Source organism: Sminthopsis crassicaudata, chromosome 2 (assembly GCF_048593235.1).
Source record: "Sminthopsis crassicaudata isolate SCR6 chromosome 2, ASM4859323v1, whole genome shotgun sequence".
NCBI lineage: Eukaryota > Metazoa > Chordata > Mammalia > Dasyuromorphia > Dasyuridae > Sminthopsis > Sminthopsis crassicaudata.
In genome coordinates, this window is record NC_133618.1 from 172,255,764 (window position 1) to 172,271,534 (window position 15,771).

Consider the following 15,771-nt stretch of genomic DNA (forward strand, 5'->3'; position numbering starts at 1 on the left):
ACAGATAAAGTAAGATCTTATATCTTGATCATAACTATTAATATTATGTTAGCTTTACTATAAAATATGACTGAATTATATACTGATTCAAATAAATTATTAAAAGACACAGAATTTCAGAATATACCTTAGAGATAATTTTATAGAATACCTTCACTTTACAAATAAGGCACCTGAGGACTCAATAAGTTGAGTGACTTTCCCAAGTTCATAAATCTAACTAGTGGTAGAACTAACTGGTACTAGAACTCAAAGCTCCTGTTTTTTTCAACCCAGTATTCTTTCCTCTTTAACTGCAAGAAAGGCTTTAATTTAAGAAGAAAAAAAATGTAGATGATTGAACAGAAATATGTAACATGATGTGGGTGAATACATTTGCCAATTTGTCTTCACTGAACTGGATTTTTACTCTAAGTCACACTGATCTGTAACTACAATACTTAAATAGAACACATATATAGGCTAAGCCCTATTAAGTCCAAATGTACAGAAGACTTTCTTTTCATAGCAGCAGATTTTTCTTTTCTTTCACTACTCTATACAAAGAAGAAAATAAGAAGATATAAGGCACTCCTTTACCTTCTTGCCTGAAAAAAAAAAAAAAAAAAGCATGTTTCTTTGCACTGAGAGAAACATTATGGTCCCTGGTCTTGCTACCTGCAGGCTAAATACTGTAATGGAATACTGATGATTGTAGCTTTGAACAGTAACTTGAGTTGATGAAGTCTTAATTCCTTGTTGCTGCCCACCAAGTTGGAAATTAGAAGTGGAAAATAAAAGATGTTATGAAAGACAGAGAAAGAAGAAGTAAGGAATTCAGAAATCATGTATTAGTTATAAGTAAGGTCCAATATATGTGAGGTATGCCCAGTAGCTACAGAATTCATGTCTAAATTCATGTCTAAATGGTGTTTGCTAGTTCTACATGCCATTGTCAAAATTCGGGGGCTCACAATCTTGGGTAACCTACTACAATCATGTTACCTTCTTTTCTAGCAACTATAAATGCAATTCATTTTTAAAATAAAATATCAAATGATAATTAGGCTCTTGAGTTTATACTAGTTAAGACCAAACTTAGTATAAATTTGATGATATTCACTTAAGCAACAGGCCAACTTGTTGCTGGGACTGTCTATACATTGAAGAAAACCTACTCATTATATTTGTGGTAAACTTGGACTGATCCAATTTTTAAAAAAAATATTTGTGAAAAGATTTATAACCCATCTTGTCTTTTACTTGGAAATGTCATTAATTCAATTAATATTCAATTAATAGTACTTTTTGCGTAAAGGACTGTGATGGGTATATAAAGGGCAAAACAATCTTGTCCTCAAACAGTTTTAAATTTACAAAGGGTGATTCTAATTCACCCCACAAATATAAATGTACATATGTGAATACATACACATATTATATGTATATTTACATACATATGAAAATATATTTGGACATATACATATTATCTAAATATATAAACAAACATATATACATAAATATTATACAAGGTATAAACTGATAAAGATAAAAGAGGTTCCCAAAGTATAATTTTTACTTGAATAAAGAAAGGGAACATTCATTTGGTGCAATATAAAAGGAATCATTGAGGATTTGGTCCCTTATTTGAACCATGAATAAGGGAACTATTTCAACATATGATATTGAAGTATCAAAAAAAAGCTTATATATTATAGGTACATATAGAGGCAGATTAATTCAAGTCATCATCAGGGAACAACTAATGAAAAAGAATGGATGAAGGAAAACTGTGAGATGATAGGCTTGAGTCAGGCTACAGAATATATTCAATCTGAAACAAGAATTGGTATTTTACTCTATGAATTTTACTCTATGGATAGCCACTGGAGTTCAGCAAGAGTAGGGGAAAAAGCAAGCAAGCAAACAAACAAAAAGCAAGGCTTGAAAATGCAGTTTCAAGGTTACTTTTTTCATGTTTCCCTCTAATATAATAATTTAATTTGTTGTCAAACCTTTCATTTAATCTATGAATGATGGGAACTTATTAGTTCACAAAGTAGTCCATTTCCCCATTGGAGAACTCTAATTTGGTAAAAAAAAAAAAAAAAAAAAAAAAAAATCCTTATCTAGAGCCAAAACCTGCTTCCTTTTTCCTTCCTAGTTCTAGCTTTACCCTCTGGAATAAAACAGAACTTGTCTTTCTTCAAGTATTTAGACATATATTATATTTCTTTTTTTCCCCAGCCTGGTATGGTGAGCAAGAAGTATGATTAACTTGTCCTCCACCTTAAAATCCATTTCATCCTTCTCTCTTTTTGTACTCAGTAACTTTTGGAAACTTTTGACCCATTCTTTGGCTATAAACTGCATTATGAAAGATGATTACTTTCTTCTTTAAGCTTTGTATATATATATATATATATATATATATATATATATATATCACATTTTCTTGATCTCTAGGAATAAGGAACTTTGTAGGAGGGAAAGTAGGAAGGAGATGAAGGAGAAAAGCAGGTGTGTATGAAATATATATTATATAGGAAGAAGGAACACTGGTTAGGTACATTTTTTTAACACCATGTTTAGGTGCTCTGTGATGTTGTATAGGCCCATGGAGTCATAAAGTGATGCTAAAAAATAAACAAAAAAGGGAGACTCAGTGTTGTTAGGCAGATTTCTTGACAAGCTACCAAATTAAAGATGGCACAAGTAAATGAGCTAGGGCTGTGGTAGTAAACTCAAAGAGCCACCAAAGGATATTTTAAATTTTTGAAGGAAGCAGGTTACTTGATATCTCTTAGACTAAGAATATTATTAGTTTAGGAGAGATTATAGTTTCATATTAGAACACTCTACATCCTTTTGATGACATTCTCAATTGTCTGAGATATGTTTTAGTTTACTTACATTTTTGGCTACCTCAGTAACTTTTTGAATTTTCTTATTTGTGATATCAGACCTTTGCAAAACCAGATTTTCATTGGTGCTGTGATAAAAAGCAAGCATTGAATAAAATCAATCTGGAACAAAACATGAGAGTTGGAGGTATCCAATATAATTCCAAGGTTTAGGAAGTTGTACAGTCAACAAAAAGGAAAACCATTCCATTAGTAACTGATTAATAAACAAAATACTTTTCCTTTCAATTTATGTGTGTGTATATATATGTGTGTATATATGTGTGTGTGTGTGTATATATATATATATATATATATATATATATATATATATATATATATATATATATATATATATATATATGTATGTATTTTTTTTCCAACAGCTACTAAGTTGCTATTTCATGAATATGTATTAAGTTGTTTGGATCTAATCACTTTACAAACAGAACAATTAAGTATTTCTTTTGGCCTAGAGGTGCTATGAAAAAATTACAGAGACACTAAGAACATCATGAACAGAGAAAATCTAGGGAAATTTTTGTTTAAAAGATGGGATTTTTTGCTTTTATTATTTTTTTTGTAAGAAGGTAGTGCATGAATCATGAATAAATAAATAATTTTGGTTGAGATAGCAAATTGAGAATACAGCACATTTCTGGAATATTAGAAAGGGGACAAAGAAATAGGAGCACTTCCTAAGCACTCTTGGCACATAAGCCTGGTCAGTCATAGATTTGACAAGAACAACTGCAACCAGGAAAGATGAGTCATTTTGTTACAGGGATGCTAAAGAGGAAAATGAGGGTAATCATTCTATATCCCCTTGAAGGTGAAAAAGAACATGTAGCTACATGGTTAAAATGTTCTTTAAGCACAAATTAGGATGCTCTAAAGCTTCCTGGAAATATTTCTTTTCCTGAGGAGCTAAGTTAAAACAGAAAGCTGTGTTCCAAGAAGCATGGAATGCAAACAGGATGTCACAGCAGTAATAGTAGATTGAAGGAGGCAAACTAGTTTTCTGCAGTTTCACAGAAAATTCATTAAAAATCCTCCTGAAAAGGGGATTCTTCATCTAACTTAAGTCAATAGCTTTAGTATGCTTAAAAGTGCGTGTGTTATCTATGTAGAGGAGAGTGGGAATGTATTGGGAAAATTTCATAAGCTGTGATTTAATATCATAAATTCTGTCTCTCTGTCTTTCTCTCTGTGTCTCTTTTTGTCTCTCTGTCTCTGTCTGCCTCTGTTGAATTAACAAAAAGCTCAAGTTGACCTCTTGACAAAGCATCTGTTCAAATAGACTTGGCCTCTGAAATTAGAATCCTTTCTTCGGATTGGTGGATAGCTCCTTGATTGGTTTTTATTACTTCCTACATATCATTTAAACCTTTTCCTTTAGGCCTAAGCAAATGCATTCAGATGTGACATTCCCAGTGAAACCAATTATTTTGCTTTGTTGAAAGGGGAAGTCAGGATTTAATGCATGGGGTTTAAGGACTCTGGAGATGCAGGTTTGGTAAAGTCATCCCTGAATAGAATTGATAGCAATATATACTAAAGGACCAAATCAAATAATTTACTCAAAAAGATTTATCTAGTAATTTCTACTGCATTTCAATGGGATACACACACACACACACACACACACACACGTATGTGTGTATATGTATAATTTTGATACCAAACTGTGGAACAAAATACATATACAGGTGTAGGTCACTTATCACTGGGGATTAAATGCTTCTATTTCTTACTGTATTTTTTTTCACTTACAAAAGTTGAAACATGCTCCCAGAATCAAAAGCATAATATGTATATCATCAAATGGGCCAACCTAAAATAATCTGGTAAATCAGTCCTGGGTTAGGTTGGTACTCTAGCCAAATTGTTGCTATCATATTTAAGTTATTGGCTCTGGCTTGTCAAATTGGGAAAATAATAGTTTACCTAGTCAGCTAGGTGGTAGGTACTGTGGGTAGAATGCAGGATTTAGTATCAGGCCCATGATCTTGTCTCAGATATTGCCTAGCTATGTGACTTAATCTCTCTGTTTCCTCATCTATAAAATGAGAATAATAGTATCTATCTCATAGAGTTGTTGGGAGGATCGAACAAATCAACCAACCTAGTTAAAACATCTGCAAACCTTAATGTGCAGTTTACATAAATGCTAGCTATTATTAGTTGCCTAGCTTTTGAAGTTCATTTTAGATTGGTAAGAATTTTTTTTCCAGATATAAATTATTACTAAAGGGCAATTTGAGATGATGTGTTTGCTTTTTTCAAATAACTAAAGTTGAGCAAATTCAGGAATACACTAATTGATAGCTTTAATAACTCTTTAAAAATAACTACTATAATATCACTTAGGTGAAGGGAGTCATGCCTATATATAAGTTTATAAAAAATAAAATATGAAGAAATACATGAAAATGGTGAAAAGAGGTTCTAATAACTGATAGAATCAAGAAAAGCTTCTTTTAGAAGTTGATGCTTAAGTTAGTTACATTTTACAGGAAGCTAGAAATTAGAAAATAAAGAAATCAGGAAGTACATTCCAGGCCTGGGGAACAAGCCTGGTAAAGATACAAAGGTGAAAGGCTGAATGTACTCTGTAAGGGTGATCAGCAAGAATATCAGTATGACTTGAAAAATAAAATGAGTGAAAGAAATGAATTTATAATAAGCCAGTGGAGGTGGGCTGGAGCCAGGTTGAAGGGCTTTAAATGCTAAACAGAAGGGTTTCTATTTGATTAGAGAGACTACAGAGTCATTATTGTGCAAGTAAATGACAGTAAAATAATTGATTTATGAATCCTACATTGACAGAATTATGGAAGCTGTTTTGGAGTGGGAAGAGAAAAGGCAGAGGAAACACTTAGGAAGCAATTGTAGCAGTCCAAGTGAGGGGTGATAAAGCTCTGACCCCCGGAGGTTATTATAGAGCAAGGAGAAAGATAGGGGAAAGATAAGAGATATACATATTATGGAAATTGAATCTGTAAGACTCAAAATCAAAACTGAAATTGAAACTTATGAAACTGCATATGTAAAATAAAAATATAATACTCATCCCCTATGTTTTTATATACAGTATCATATATCTGAAAGGGATTTCACATATACTATTTTTTATTTGTTTTTCTCTTTAACCCACTGAGCTAGAGTTGGGGTAATATTATCTTAATTTCATCTGCAAGGAAAAAAAAGTCAGAGAGATTAAGTAATTAGTACAATATCACAGAACTGGAATTTGAATCCTGTTCTTTTATTGTAAAGTCCAGAACTCCTTTCACTGGAAATTTAAGAAAGTAAGTTTAATCAAGATTTCATCAATATGGGAAATTTGGAGACAAAGTTGACCAGAAAATGCATGAAGTTATGTTTTTTTAAAAGCACACGATTGTAAATACATAAAAAAAGAAAAAAAACAACAAAAAACAAACAAAAAAAAAACCCTGATCATGTGCACATGGGCACACATACATTTGCTTATTTATTTATTTAAGGGTACAAGAGTTTGTACCAGTAAAAATTCACCAGTCCCTGACTATCAATACCTTTCTGATCTCCATTTTTAGGACACACCATTTTTAGAAGGACTGGTAGAATGTGTTTTAAAAAACAGTATATTTTTTCCTACACATAAGTAATATAAATTATAATTCAAACATGGTAGAATATATTTTAGAGGCTATGTACTTTATTTGGCCCAAAACTATTTAATTTAGTAGACATTAGCAAATTATTTGTTCTTTTTTTACACAAACACTGATTTGATAAAAAAAAAAAAATCTAAATAAATATAAGCCTAAGCATAATTCATTTTATTAAATGACATTATATTAATATTAAATTTATAATATGTAAGATATACTTTACATATATAATATATAATATATACTTTTATTTTTCATAATAATTTTCATAATAATAATAATTTACTCTATGTATTTTTGTATCTACCTATTATTCCACAGTGCTTGAGGAGATTTCAGTAAAGGGCACACTCTGCTGGACAGAATTAGACTTTACACCAAATACTTGTCCCCTAAGAAAGGTTTCCTGATCTGTGTAGCTAAGTTCAAGCTAAAAGAATTGTTACCGTGGTATTATCAAGTTTTGAATAGAGGCTTTTTACAAAAATGCTTATCATGTATAATCAGGAAATAAACTGCTTTCAAACATACATATGTATGTGTGTGTGGGTACATATATATATATCTATTATGCTGTATATATCTACCTATATTTATTGACAAATAGATTCATATACCTTTGGTTTCTCATCCAGTATCTGTTGACGGATCTCCTTGTGTTTCTCTACAAGTTTCTCTTGCCTTTTGCTTTGGGCATCTTCTAGCTGAAAAAAGTAGAAATAATCAGTTTCTTTGTTCAATTTCTCGCCCCCCCCATAAAAATAACCATCACAATTTATTTAGTTTTCTTTTTTCCCTTCTACCACCAATAAGAATGAAGGAAAAATAAAATGTATATTACAGTTATCACATAGGCAAGGAAAACAAGTTTCTTTGTTGACCATGTTAAAATAAGAAATAAATGTATATGTATGTATATTATATATGTATAAAACATACCTTTATATATGTGCACATGCATACATGTGCATATTCGCACACGTGTATATGCATACATATGTGCCCACACATACACACATACATATTTTGCCCTCTGAATCCTTCATCTCTTTACATAGAGGTGGGTTATATGTTTCAGCGTCTATTTTCTGGAATTGTAGTTAGTCGTTAAATGAATACAAGTTCCTAATTCTTACCATATTGTTGTCACTGTATAAAATTATTCTCCTGGTTCTACTTTCCTCTGCATCAATTCATGTAAATTTTCTAGGTTATAGGTTCAATTTCATAAAAACATTCAAAAATCACACTATGAAAGTAAATGAAAACTTTGCAAAGTGCAAGTAACATAGTTTTATACTCTGGCTCAAGGGCCTGAAATGTACTTTCCAGCTCAGACTCTTTCATATATTAATTCAGGCAGCATACATTTATGCTGGAAAATAAAAAGAAGAAAAGGAAATAGCCCTTGCCCTTAAGAAACTCACATTCTATTGGAAGAAAAAAATATACATAAGAAATAAATGAATCCAAAATATATACAAAGTATATGCATAGCACCATGGGAGGGGAATACAGAAAAGAGGCATCCATCCATAAGTCCCTATTGTTTACATGAGTATCTTTTTTTTTTTTAAATTTCCACTTTTAAGGGATATGTGATACAATGAACACTCAAAGAACTTCTAAATGAAAAATAAGTTGGTGCTTGATATTCATTTATTTATTCATATTCATTTATTTGTTATTTGGTTGTTTATTCATTTATCTATTTTATTCATTCATTTATACTTGGTATTATTAACTTCATAATTCAGGTTTCTTTCAGCTTCAGGTTCCTTATCTGTAAAATGAGGGTGGTTTTTCAAAATCATCTTCATTTGTAATTTAAGGCACCTACATTACAGGGTTATTTTAGGGATCAGATAACAGAGCATAAGTAATGCTTTGCCAGCTTTAAAGAGCTATATATGTTGCCTTTTCTTCTCTGTGCTGAAGTATATGGAAATAACTATACCTCTGATTGGAAAATGGTGCCATGAGCTCTAAACCTCAATTTAAGGAGAGATCAGCTCTGACATTTCTCACTTGGCTGCTCCACTTTAGGACCTCTCTGACTGACTTCTATTGTATGCCCCAGAAAGCTTACTGCTGGGGCAATCTCATCAGCCCTAGTACTCCACCTCATCAATATCTGCTGCCTCTCCTTCCCACACCATTTCAGCTTTTCGCATGTTGTTTTTCTTCCACTGGATTGTGAGCTTCATGAAGGCAGGAACTTTTCCTTTCCCACTTCCCCCCGACACACACACACAATTTATATACCCATCTCTTAGCACTATAGATGTTTAATAAATTCTATTAACTATTTATTATTGAGGAATTATAGTTCCTTTTGAAACTGGAACATTTTGTGCTTTCAAAAAGGAATAAAATGGTTGACATACTCTCTTTATGTACTGCACCACTTCTTGGATGTATGACCGGATCATTTCAGTCTTCTCCCTAGAACCAAATAATTAGTGGATTATTAGGCAAGTATAGTTATAGCCTATGAACTTTAAAATTGATTTGGTCTCAAAATTGGTTGTATAAGCTTTTAAATGCCTTTTGGATATTATACATGTAGTAATGAATTACTACAGATGTTTATATTATTAAGAGATTGAAGGAATGCTGTGGGATTTTTAGCCGGTTCTTGGTTTTAAGAAGTGAGTCAAATTCTACCCTGAGGCATTTCCATGAAAAGTGAATAAAGCCCAGGTATTTAACCTTATTTGTGGAGGATGGTTTCAGCTTCCTTATTTGAACACTCATTAACCATTAGAAATAATTTCCCTTTTCTTATCTAAATGCTTTTTTTTTTGTGGTGGCCATTATGCAGATAAAGAATTCTTTTTTAATGTGTACTCTTACTTAAGAAAACCTTAAAAAACTGAACTGGAATTTATGTGAGAGTCAATTAGAAGGTAGCAGATCCAGAAGGAGTTTCTCCACTTCCCAACCAAGTTCTCCAAGGGTGTTTTTGTTGGGATTTTTACATACTCTTCCATTTGGCTCTTGTCTTTCGATTTTGCTTCTGTTATCTTCTCCTGTCTTTTTTTATCCATTTTCTTCTTCAACTCTTTCTTTTCTCTGAAAGCCAAAGATGCAATGAAGAAAAAAAAGTCAAATGAATAAAAGGTTTTTACTGAATGTTTATTTTTATATATATACATATATATGTGTGTGTGTATGTATGTATATATATCTTCAAATCTTATAATGAGAATTTCTTCTTACTTCTCACAGATTTCTTTCAGTTTCTTTAACTGATTGTTCTGGCATTCTTCTGCAACATCTGTCAATTTCTGAATAAGCTGGGAAAGAAAATGAGAAATTGAAAATTTCAGTTATTATGAATAAAAAAATTTCCTCTCCACATCAGAGTTAAGAGATTGATATTCCAAAACAAGTCATACAACTAACAATAATAAGTTACAAACATTTGTTGGCATATACCTAACTTTAGAAGCCAAGAAACGAAGTGACTGGAACTCAGGGGAAGTATACCCTGGGTGCCAAGGGATAAATCAGAGCACTGTAATCTAAGTGGATAGGCACCTCTCTTGGAATCTGAGAAAACAGAGTTCAAATATTGCCTTAAATACTTACAGTTGTATGACTGGGCAAAGTCATTTAACCTTTCTATGCCTCAGTTCCTTCATCTGTAAAATGGGCTGTTGTAAGAATCCAATGAGTTAAGATATGTAAATTGCTTTGTAAACCTTAAAGTATTTATGCTAGTTATTAGTATATTTTCTTTGTTGTTGTTGTTATATCACCATGGAAACCAAGGAAAATAAAGGATTGCAGCTATTAATTTTGGCCATAGCCACATTTGACTTACCAGAAAATTAGATAGGAAAAAAAAAAAAAAGGCAGGGGTAACAGTTGCCAGTTCACATTCCCATTTGGACTCTAAAATGAAAGTCATCCCCATTCCAGAACATTACATTCCTTTCTAAGTGTCTTTCAAGTATAAATCAAGTATTTATTGACTGCTTATATGTAGCTGATATTTTACTCACTACAATCATTTATATAGGAAATGTGATAACAAATCAACAGTTTGTGAAATTAAATTCTCAGAGGTCAGAGAAATGGATCCTTATTGAATTGTGAAGAAGGATCCACACTAAATAAACATTAATATAAAACCTGATTCATTCATCTGTGAAGTTACTTAAATTATACACAAATATTAAGTTAGACTTGGAACAGTAGGAACACTCAAGACTCAAAAGAAAATTGATTATAATGACATTCAAAATTAAAGGATTCAGAAAATGTAATTTACTTTTTAATGGAATTTATTAAAGAAATTTGTGACAAAAGTATAAGGAATCCATTTTATGATATTTTGAATTATAATGATTACTAGCTGTAATTACTAGCATACATGTTAAACTTTCTAAGTCTCAAAGTTCTCATTTTTAAAATGAAGATTATACTTAAGTGATATCTTACGTGGCCATAAGGAAGATACTTTGTAAACCTTGAAGAACTATATAGTTCTTCAACTATATAGTGCATTTTTAAGCTTTACTAGTATAAAACTTAGGGTGCAGCTAGAAGGCACAGTGAATAGAACACCAAGCCTGAAGTTAGGAGGACTTAAGTTCAAATCCAACTTCAGATATTTACTAGCTGTGTGATCTTGGGGAAGTCACTTAATGGAAGTTTCCTCTCTTTGTCTTAGCTTCCTCATCTGACCTGGAGAAGGAAATGGCAAATCACACTAGTATGTTTGCCCAGAAAACTCCAAATGGAGTCATAGAGAATTTGGACAAGACTGAAATGGCATATCAACAAGTAGTAGTATAAAACCATACTAAGACTTTCAGTATATCTTGTATGATAGTGAATGATTTAGTAGTATTGTTGTTATAAGCAATTTAACCTATATCCTTAGACTTTTTTTTTAATGTTTTAGTAATACCATGTTGATTAATTGTCTGAAATTTGGCTTTTTTTAGACATATGATAATTAGGGAGCACAATGGATAGAACTCTGGGCCTAAAATAAAGAAACCTGAATTCAAACACAGCCTCAGAAACTTAACTCATTTGTGTGTCTTGAAAAAGTCAATTAGAAGTAAATAGATGATGCACTGGGGAGACCATAAGCCTTAAAGTCAGGAGGTCCTGAGTTCAAATACAGGCTCAGACACTTAACATTTCCTAGCTGTGTGACCCTGAACAAGACACTTAACCCCAATTGCCTCACCAAGGACAGACAGAGACAGAGACAGAGACAGAGACACAGAGGGGGGGGGGAGGGAAAGAGAGAAAGTGCCAGTCACTTAGCAACTGCTGTCACGTCATTTTCCTAAATTGTAAAATAACAGTTATGAGTCTCAAATGAAATAATAATTGTCTTACTTTTTGTTGAATAGATTCTGACTCTTCATGATCCCATTTGGTTTTTTTGGTTTTTTGGTTTTTTTTTTTCCCCACAAAGATACTGGATTAATTAAGAGATTTACTCAGGGTCACACAACTAATAAGTGTCTTAAGGCAAGATGTGAACTCAGGGTCTTTGTGACTCCATGTCCAGCACTCTATCCATTGTATCACCTAAGTGGCTTAGCACTTAGCATACTACCTGGTATGTAGTTGTTGCATAATAAATGCATATTCTCACCCTCCCCTATCTGGTAGTTAAAAACTGGAAAAGTTATAAAGGCTTTAAAAATCAAATGAGGAATTTATATGTAATCCTGGAGTTGACTAAATGGGGGGGGGGAGGGAAATGACATGGTCAGCTTTATGCTTTAGGAGAATCAATTCAACAATAGAAGAGAAAATGAATATAGTGGGGAGAAACTCAAAGCAGTAAGATCAACCATTAATTGGAGATAATAAATAGAGGAAAGATATTATTATTAAGCAGAGGGGTGGGATCACGAAAATTTTTGTTTGTTTGTTTTGTCTGTAAAAGGCAGGATGTTAGCTGGGACTTAAAGGAAGCCAAGGACAACAGGAGAAAAAAAATATAGGAAGGGGGATTTAAGAATAGGGGACCATTAGTGATGATGCCCAAAATTGGGAGATGGAATGTCTTGTAATCAGCCAAATAATAAACATTTTAAAATATTTAATGTATGCCAAGCACATAATAGAAGCAGCAAAATAAGCCAATGTCATTAGATTCTATATGTGGAGATGGTGGTAAGGTGTAAGAAGATTAGAAAGGTAGGAGGGAGTCATGTTATGGAGGTTTTTAACTGGGTAAGAATTTTATAAATATAAAATTCTGTAGGACTGAGCCTGGAGGTAATAAGAAAACACTGAAGTTTATTGAATGGCAGTGGCCACTTGAAATGGCAAATCTACATTCTAGCGAGACTAATTTGATAACTGAGTAGAGGATATACTAGACTAGAAAAACTTAAGGCAGGGATCAACTAAAAAGCTATTTCAGTAGTCCATGTAAGAGGTGATGAGGACTACTGGGGCAGTAGGGGTTGTTAGAGAAGAGAAGGGGCTAGTGATATCAGAGATATATCTTTGATAGGAATAGAAAAGAAGAGTATTGGGGGAGATAATATGTTGATTTTAAGATGTCCATGGGACATCAAGTTCAAGGTGTTTAATAAAAAGTAAAATTTTGTCTGAAGTCTTGCTAACTGAATCAAAAGGGCTTTAAGCTAAAAAAAGAAAGGGAAGAGAGAAAACTACCTTCATGTATCCATCAAAGTATCATAGAGGTAATTTATGAATATAGAGAAAATGAAAAAAAAATTATGAAGAGCTCACCCAATTTAAAATCTATGGTTTCAGACGACTATACACAAGTACATAAATTATATAATAGTAAATGTGAATTAGAAATCTTAATGTGAGAAGGCTTCATCAAAACTTGGTGGGACATGATCTAAGATTGAAGTCTAGCTCTAAAATATCTAAAAGGAAAGGTCAGAGTGAAGTAGCATTCCATAATTATAAGACATATACATTATAAAGATACATATATATTTTTTTTTCTTAACATATAACATATAAGTGTTTGTGTGTATATATATATATATATACATATACATATATATGTATATGTATGTATGTATGTATATATATATATATATATATACATATACATATATATGTATATGTATGTATGTATGTATATATATATATATATATACACAGATCTTATATACAATGTATATTTTATATCACTGGGAAAATTAATTTTGTTTGACCACGAACATTTGTTACAACAAACTTGTTTTTCTTCATTTTCCCACAATGGAGTAGGATGTTAGAAGGAGAGTAACTACTTTTTTTTTTTTTTTTTTTTTTTTAATAGAAAAGTACATGCAATGTGAAAATATTACATGCACTTTCAGATGAGGTCACTGTTTCATTTAGCAACAATAATATAGATTTTCTAAGATATTTAATTATAGTGATATGCCATTATTTCCAGGAATATGTTGCTAAATAACAAAAATTTAAAGTGGCTTTAATTGATGAATAGCTTGCCTCAAGATAAGAGAGAGCTGGGGAAAAAAAAAACAAAACCCCGACACAGTAAGACCACAATTAAGTCTTTTCCATTCTTTGCTTCCCTCTGAAAATATTTCCCATGTTGCCTCTATTAGAATGTAAGCACCTATATTATAAGAATAAAATATAAGAAATTATATTTTTGCCTTTCTCTATCCCAGCACTTATCATAGCAACTGGCACAGAATAGTAGAGTTAGCACACTATGGGGGTAAATGTTTGTTGATTATTGGCTTACTGTGAGGAGTATAGGAGTGGAGAAAGGATTAATAGAAATATATATAGTATTTTGCACAACGTAAACAATTATTCACTAATCTAAAGAAGACATTTTATTAAAAAATTAAACAAACTTGCTTTTGATTATGATTTAGCAGACAGCATACACTCAAGAACTTTAAAACTTTATTTGCATTAATTAGTGACTGAATAGAAAATACATTACAAACCTTAAACACTATATTTGTGTAAGCTATTATGATGATTATGATATTTCTCTATGGGGAAAGTATTTTTAAAAAGATAGCTAAGATAGCTAAATAATAATGGACACAATTCTCCAGTAAAGTATATCAATAAACCAGAAAAAACCCATAGTAAATATAATTTAATTTTATATTAGTATATAAATTCAATGGCCTCTAGAAAATAAAAAGTGTTTCAATTATTTTCTCTTTATTATTCATCCCCAATTCCTTTGTTAATAATGTTTAATCTTTTAGAAACAACAAAACAATAAAAAAAAACCCCAAAATTCTTGGCCTTTCTTTAAAAAAAAAATCCTTGTTTATTTTCATCTCCATGGTCAACTGTACTGTGCTAAATTTTATGTTTGGGGTAGGAGGAGGAAGGGGAATAGTAACAGTAAGAATTTTCTCTGGTATATTATACTTTGGTTTTTCAATCCATAAAAGACTGAAAACCTAGTTTGAATCTATTACATTTTCAGAATTTCTAAAGAAGGATAATTATGGGAAACAGGAAAAAAGCCAAAGTTCTAAATGTTTATCATACCTCCAAAACTTTTTTTCTTTTCAGTCTCTATTTTTAAAAAGTGTTTCTCACTTTTTGTGCAATACTAAAAGCATGATCCAATCAATATGACACCCCATAAACAATTGGCTTTTGTAAAAAATCATTCATTTCTTGAAAAGAATTTTTTTGACATTTTTGAGAAGAGCAAGATACTTTAAAAAAATAAATATCTCTGAAGAAAGTTTAATTTCCAGTTTATGAAGTTGCTTATCCTTCTTTCCCCCCTAAAAGGAGAGGAGAGGAAGCAAAGATTAAAATTTTAAAAAGCAGCTACTCTTTTTCTCCCCCAAATATCTAACTTTCAGGCACTTTATATCTGTCCATTTATTATTAAAATTTTCCCACAGCTACACAGTCTTTGAAGTTCTGGCTTTTCATGTTTCCTTTCAAAACCTCAATACCACAGTCATATATATCTGAGTGTTTAATTACCATTGGGGATTTATTTTTAAAGAAAAAAAGTAGAAAAGAAAGGAATAGACTGGATAAAATTCTTATCAGATGTAAATAATTTGATTAACTGAAACTTAAAATGATTATAATTATTTTTCTTGTAATAAAAACTTGGTCAATGTAAATGTTAACTTTCCCCCTAAGATCTCACAGTATATGGATAATATTACAATACTATCCCTTAACAGAGTTAATTAAAATAATATTATAGATCAAATATTATAATAGAAAAAAAGATAGAACTAAAAGTC

General features: G+C 31.5%; 1 protein-coding gene across 2 annotated transcripts in view; it reads right to left on the reverse strand.

The window, feature by feature from the left end:
• PLCB1 (phospholipase C beta 1) overlaps positions 1 to 15,771 on the reverse strand; it is an 814,021-nt gene that overhangs the window by 84,763 nt on the left and 713,487 nt on the right. For both annotated transcript variants that reach the window (XM_074287888.1, XM_074287889.1), the window contains exons 28-31: positions 9,764 to 9,840; positions 9,527 to 9,616; positions 8,929 to 8,986; positions 7,159 to 7,245 (exon numbers count right to left, since the gene is read on the reverse strand). In XM_074287888.1, coding sequence (XP_074143989.1) covers positions 7,159 to 7,245; positions 8,929 to 8,986; positions 9,527 to 9,616; positions 9,764 to 9,840 — 312 coding nt within the window. The remainder of the gene's footprint in view (positions 1 to 7,158; positions 7,246 to 8,928; positions 8,987 to 9,526; positions 9,617 to 9,763; positions 9,841 to 15,771) is intronic.